The 6,874-nt window shown below is 39.0% G+C and overlaps 1 protein-coding gene across 2 annotated transcripts in view; it reads right to left on the reverse strand.

The window, feature by feature from the left end:
• The window catches only part of Fbxo11 (F-box protein 11), a 26,166-nt gene extending 21,742 nt beyond the window's left edge, over nucleotides 1–4,424 (reverse strand). The window contains exons 1-5 of one of the 2 annotated variants that reach the window (XM_004627685.2): nucleotides 4,297–4,424; nucleotides 3,803–3,884; nucleotides 3,111–3,252; nucleotides 1,295–1,424; nucleotides 142–225 (exon numbers count right to left, since the gene is read on the reverse strand). In XM_004627685.2, coding sequence (XP_004627742.1) covers nucleotides 142–225; nucleotides 1,295–1,424; nucleotides 3,111–3,252; nucleotides 3,803–3,884; nucleotides 4,297–4,404 — 546 coding nt within the window. In that variant the 5' untranslated portion in view covers nucleotides 4,405–4,424. Of the gene's footprint in view, nucleotides 1–141; nucleotides 226–1,294; nucleotides 1,425–3,110; nucleotides 3,256–3,802; nucleotides 3,885–4,296 lie in introns of both variants that reach the window. The other variant, XM_004627684.3, reaches the window with a different exon arrangement.
• Between the last annotated feature and the right edge of the window lie 2,450 nt (nucleotides 4,425–6,874).

Consider the following 6,874-nt stretch of genomic DNA (forward strand, 5'->3'; position numbering starts at 1 on the left):
CAAGATATCCTGTGTAATTCAGGCTGGCCTTGAATTTTCAATCTTCCCGCCTCAGCCTCCCAAACTATAGCATTACAGGCATGAGCCGAGCCATCCCACCTGGCCTGAAAAGAGTACCATGTAAGTCATAAAAATACCTACCAACATATTTTCTCTTCCTTTATATCTCGCAGGGTTACTGTAGAAATGTTCAGCGAATCCTGGCTTTACATGTGCACCTTTATACTAAAGTGTTAAAAACAAAACAAAACCACACACTAACATAAACATTATATTCCAGAACACATCACAGTATAACTTTCATTAGTATTTAAAAAGACCCTAACTATTCCAACTAATCTGTCACAGTACAATATGGAATAAGTTTTAACTTGGAAGTAGTTAGTAAAAAAGGCAAAGTTTCTCATTGTTTGCACTATTATTATTTTGGGACAAATAATTCATCGTGGTGGGAACTGTTGTGTGCAATGAAACAAACGTACTTTGCAGTATCCTCAGCCAACGAGATAGCCTCCTCTAGCATTGGGACAAACAAGTATCTTAGACACTGTCAAATGACTTCTGAGATTTGAATGAGTAAAACTACTTCTGGCCGGGGAGATGGCTCAGTAGAGTAAGTGCAAGGGTCTGAGTTCAATTCTCAGTTCCAGGGGGGCGGGGGGTTCCATGGCATCTATAGGGGCTGAGGAGATGGCTCAGTGGAATAAGTGCTTCTCTGGCAAGCACAAGGGCCTGAGTTCAATCCCCGTTCCACAAAAAAACGAAAACAAAAAACACCTACTTCTTTTTTTTTTTTTTTGGTGGGAACAGGGGATTGAGCTCAGGCTCTTGGGCTTGCCAGGCACATGCTTATTCAACTGAGCTATCTCCCTGGCCCCACCTACTTCTGAATTGGTTGACAAACAGGATAGCAGCCACCTTTATAACACAAACACAAGCCTGGACATCTTTCCCAAAACTACAGAATTAAGTTTGTGAATCAAGGTTTATCAATAGTAAAGAGAACTGAGAATTTTACTGATTGGTAACTGCTCATTGGGTTACCTTTAAAGCCTACTTACAGTGTGTTTATTTACTTATTTATGAATGAGACCAGGCCTTGTTATGTAGTTCGGCCTGGCCCCCAACACTCCAGGGAGCCAGGCTGGCCTCCTGCCTACAGCTCTCTTCCTCTCAGCCCCAGAGTGCTGGGACTGTAGTGTGCGGCATCACACTCAGCTTACATTTCTTTTTTAAAGAACATTTATTTACAAGTGTATAACATGAAGCAGCATTATAAAGTTGTATTTCATACCAACTGCTGGAAACTCTCTTTCCAAGGATTTGGATGTTCATATTCTTCTGGATTAATCTGATAGAATTTACCAGGTTCAGGATGCATCATAGGGCGGGTGTATTCAAACACTTCCATGTATAATCGTTTCCTGAAGGGAAAAAGGAATTGAAGATTTCATCACAAAATATCCTTAAAGATAATAAAATGTTAAATTTAGTCTATCCCAAAGAATAAAAGAGCAGAATGTTTAAAAAATTGTTTAATCAGAAGGAGAAAAACTCAGTATCATGCAATTATTTAATTTTTTTCAACAAAGTAGCTTTTTTTTTTGAGTACTAGGGACCCTGTGCTTGCCAGGCAGGTGCTTACGCCACTGAGCTGTCTCCCTGGTCCACAACAGATTATCTTAAACTTAATTCTTACTTCATCTCCATTGCACTTATACCTAATCAATACTGTGAATCTCCTCCTGTATGAAGTATTTCCCTCTTCTGTGCCTCACTCTAAGTTCTCTCTTATAAATATCTTTTCTTTTAATATAAAGTAGATCTTGTTTTTTACATTATAAAAAATATAAATGATAAAATACATAAAAACATAAAAAGCATTTCTTTCTGTGTGTGTGTGCATGTACACATGCTTTCTTAAAACAAAGTCTCGCTATGTAACTCAGGCCTCAAAATGACTACGGCCGGGGCCAGCAATACTGCCTTAGCCTCTGAGTGTTGGGGCTATAGGTATAGTGCCTCTATGCTGGGACTGAGGAACAGTTCCAATGCACTATTAGTAGTATAGAACACTTCCTTCTAGTCTTTTTATTTCAAAATTACTCATTTACATATGACTGAATTACTTAGCTTACTGAATTTTACACTGTGCTCTTTTCATTTTTATAATATAGCAATTTCCTATTTTATTAAATGACTTCAAAGAAAAGGAAAGGAAAGAAAAAACCTTCATAAGGCTTGGTATAATTCAATGGTACAGCACTTGCATTGCATGTTTAAGGCCCTGGGTTTGACTCTTAGCACTGCAATGCCCCTCCCTTCAAATTTTTTTTTTTTTTTTTTTGGTATGAAGGATCAAACTCATGACCTTGCGCTTGCCAAGCTAAAAATACTTTTTATAAAAATCACTATTAGCAGACAGTCCTCAGTCCTCCAATTAGGCATCCTGCAATGAACTCTAGCCTCTATTTTAAGTTTTAAGACTGTATCTTATAAAAGTTACTCATAGAATACCAGGTTTAATTCATTATTTTAAAATTAACACTTAACTCTGTTTCTGCAAATGGAAAACATTTTCCACAACCACTTGGTTACTATTAAATGATAAAACACTACAAAAAATACTTCATTCAATATTTTATAGTGTCTGGGCCAGTGAGATGGGTCAGTGAACTAAGGCACCTGCTTAGGCAAGCTTGGGCAGGAGCATGGACTGCGGTTCGAGCCCCAGCACCACATGCCGCGCCAGTCCCACCTCCAGCGCAGGCTGAGCTGGCCAGAGTCTGGGTGTGGTTGTGTGTGCCTGTAATCCCACTGCTGGGGAGGCTGAAAGCAGGATGATCATCAGAAGTTTGATCTGTGTAGTGAGTCTGCAACAACCAAATACATTAAAAAAAACAAAAAACAAAAAAACCCCCAAGTGTCCGGACTGAACCCACATTTGTGGTAAATAGGCAACATGGAATTTAAAGCATCTTAATCTTGTTCTGACTACTCACTTGTAACTATCAACTATCACGTTATTTTTCAAGACCCTTACTGTATGTGTAGCATTTTGGGCAGCAAATCACATACCTTAAAATAATATGGAGCAGGTTTCCACTTACCACAAAATTGGATCATTAGCAAGTTCACTAAAGCGTTTACACACACAAGCTGCCCTACAAAGATCTTGTTCCAGCAAGTAAGAGAAGATTTTTAGCACTACTTCATCTGGTAGTTTTTCCTGAAGATACTGTTCAGCAGGTGCTGCTAAAAGAGATTAACAAATAGAATGCAAACAATTTAATACGTTAGTAATAACTTTCTCAATATTTAAAGAATATAGTATGAACACATTTTCATTTTATTAAATGAATAGCTTTTATTTTTTGATGATAGTCATTCTATAAAAAGCATGTGGTTTTCAAGAATAATTACATCTTATTTTTATTTTAGATATTGTGTTATCTGAAAAACTTCTTAAAACTTCACTATTTTTATGTAACAAAAGTTATGGAGGGGAGAGGTCAAGGTTCCAGTGTATTTTAATAAGTGACTTTCTCAGTTCCCAATGTAATGCTCTTAATTTCAATTTTCTGGCATCATTTTTTTTTTTTTTTTTTTGGAGAGAGTCTGGCTATGCAATTCAGACTAGCCTTGAGCTCACTCTGTACCTGAAGCTGGCCTCAAACCCCCAGCGATCCTCCTGCCTTAGCCTCCTGAGTGCTGGGATTACAGGTGTGCTCCACCATGCCCAGCATCAAACAAATTTTAAAAACTTTTTATGCCATTCCCTTCATATCCCCATAGGAAATACCTGATAAATCTTGTGACTTTCCAGACACTCTTGCACGTTTTGCTCGATGACCAAAGTTTTCGGTAGCTGAAGTTGAGGCACCCTTCAAAATTAAAAACAACAACAACAAAAAAATACAAGTCAAGTGTGGCAGTGCAGGCCAGAAATCTCAGCTATTAGGGAGGATGAGGCAGAAGGATAGTGAGTAAATTCAGTTAGCTTGGGCATCTTAGTGATACCCTGATTTAAAGTAAAATGAAGAGATAGCTTAGCATTTCCTGGATTCAATCTCTAGCAACACAAAGAAATAAGCAAATATTTTTATCATATCTCTTTTTTTTCTCGGAACCGGGGAATGAACTCAGGCCCTTGCGCTTGCCAGGGAAGCGCTTATTCTACCGAGCCATCTCCTTGGCCCTCATATCTCATTATTACCTTCTAAAAAATGATTGTAATTTTAGTGTTTCCTAAAAATGCTTACATTTATTGTACAAAAAAATATGCAATTCTCTTACCTCCATATTGCTCTTTGTAGGACAAGCTGTTCTTTTCGGCAAAAGGGTTTTTCTACGAAGCTGGTAAGGACTATTTTGTGCACCAGGACCTGATTCTTCTGCAACCATATCTGCAGGTACATCATCATCTGTTACAAACAAAATCAATGAGAAGAATATCAACCATTTCTTATAAAAGGTCTACGGGTGTAGCAAACTTTCTAAAAATTTCAAATCTGGAGCAAAAAGGAATACAACTTTTATGTAAAACTCTAGCAAACTAAATGTCATCTGAAAGAAGTATTTCTACAAAATTTGGAAGAGATTAAAAAGAAACCAAAAATAAACCTTTAGTGTTAGACTAGAATTGGAAGTAACAGAAATACAGTATACACAAATGGTTTCTCCAACAGAGACAGAGATAAGCAGCATCTGGGTTTGTACAGACACGCGTGCTTACATTTCCTACTGTTCTTCACTAACAAAGACTGTGAGCAAGGGTCTACAAAAGCAATGAGCGACTAGCAAATGGAGGTTGGCTTCTGAATAATGTTTTCTATAAAAGGAGAAATGGCTGACTCTAGAGCTGGGGCAGGCCTGTGCAAAAGACTGAATACCTTGTGGCACAAATCAAGAATGTACTTAAAGAACGGTGAGAACTTGTCAGAAGAACATACTGGCCTGACAGAAAACACACTTGGCGAAATTATACTGAAGCTTAAAAATTAATAGTGAAAGTAAAGGGATTACCCATAGACTAACTACTAAAATATCTGTATTAACGTAAATAAATGTCTCAGGAAGAGCAGGATTTTTAGTCATCTCCCTACAAAATAAGCAGAAAGGAAGAGGAGGACTCTGCAGCAGAGATGCTGCTCACTCCGCTGTCTAGCAAGCGCTCCGCAGGAACATCAGACCAATGGGGAAGCTGGACCTGTGCGCCCCACACGGCACAGACGAGACCCCAGCACTCCCGGGGCACAGTAGGAACTGAATCATTAAGAACTACCAATCTCAAATTTGTTTTAATTTGTTCTATAAAGTAAAATTACCTGTTAACTATTGAACTATCAAAATCATGAAAGGCAAGGCAGGTTTGAGGAACCGTTTTGTTTTTTTTTTCGGAACGGGGATTAAACTCAGGCCCTCTACTGAGCCATCTCCCCGGTCTCAACGAACTGTTTCAAACTGAAGTGTCTGTTTTGGATTGAGGGAGATTAATGAGATATAATAAGTAAATGTAACATATAGTTCTGATCTGCATTATTTTGCAGAAGGAATGCTATTCAGAAAGTTAATGAAATGGAATGGCGTCTACAGATTACAAGATTAATCAGTATTAATGTTCCAGTTGTAATAGTTATGGTATGGGTTTTTTTTTTTTAAGTCTACTCCCAGCACTACAACAAGTTTTTAAAAATTTTTATTTGCGTGTGTGTGTGTGGCCAGCTCAGCCCACCAGGGGGCGGGGCTGGCTGGCATATGGTGCTGGGGGATTGAGCCCCGCTGTCTCTGTGCTTTGCTGAGCTTGTTCTAAGTAGGTGCTTTAGACCACTGAGCCATCTCACTAGCCCCAACGGTATGGTTGTTAAGAGGCACGTTTTTGGTAGGAAGTATATACTGAACTACTAGGATGTGACAGGGCAACATGGTGACAACTCTTAAAAGACTTAGGGAAGGCTGCACATGGTGGCCCACACCTATAATCCCAGCACTCAGGGAAGCTGAGGCAAGAGGATCACTTCAAGTTTGAGGCCAACCTGGGCTACAAAGTGAGTTCACTGCCAGCCTGAACTGCATAGTCAAACTCTGTCTCAACTCAAACACACACACACACACACACACACACACACACACGGCTTTTGGGAAAATTTCTGTATTTTCCCTCCAACTATTCTGGATGTTTTTTTTTTTTTTTTTCAATACCTACAATATTTTGCCAGGTGTACATGCCTGTAATACCAGAACTTGGTAGGCAGAGGCAGGAGGATTATGAATGCAAGACCGCCAACCTGGGACACATAGTAAGACACTTTGCAAAACAAACCCAACCCAATGCCTAGCAAATTACACACACAGACACACACACACACACATACACCCTTGCAGGTGGCAGTGCAAAAGCAAAATTATAGACTTTTTTACCTTTACAATTCCATAGTCAGATTTGTTTGTAGCGTAGATCTCACTAACTTTGGCATACAATTGATTTTTTTCTTTATTTAACTTTTCACTTTAAATAAAGCACTAGTGGGATGTGGTGGCACTCATCTGTAATCCCATCACTTGGGAGGCTGAAGCAGGAGAGGATTCCAGGCCAGCTTGCCCTACCTTGGTTCAAAAAACCCCACAGTAATTGCAAAAAAACCCAAAAACCAAAAAACACAAAACACCATATAGAGAACACACAGCTCCCATTTCTGAACTGTCAGCATCATAACTCTATGGAACCATTGTTAATAAATTAAGGGCTACATGAACACAAGCACTGTGACATGGTGACAGTTAATCCAAGGCAACTACCAAGTGACCAACAGGTGGGTGGTATATTCAACTGGAAATGCTGAACAAGGGAATGATTTACAACTTGGGACAGCTA

The sequence above is a fragment of the Octodon degus genome, unplaced genomic scaffold (assembly GCF_000260255.1).
Source record: "Octodon degus isolate 3935 unplaced genomic scaffold, OctDeg1.0 scaffold00020, whole genome shotgun sequence".
Lineage (NCBI taxonomy): Eukaryota > Metazoa > Chordata > Mammalia > Rodentia > Octodontidae > Octodon > Octodon degus.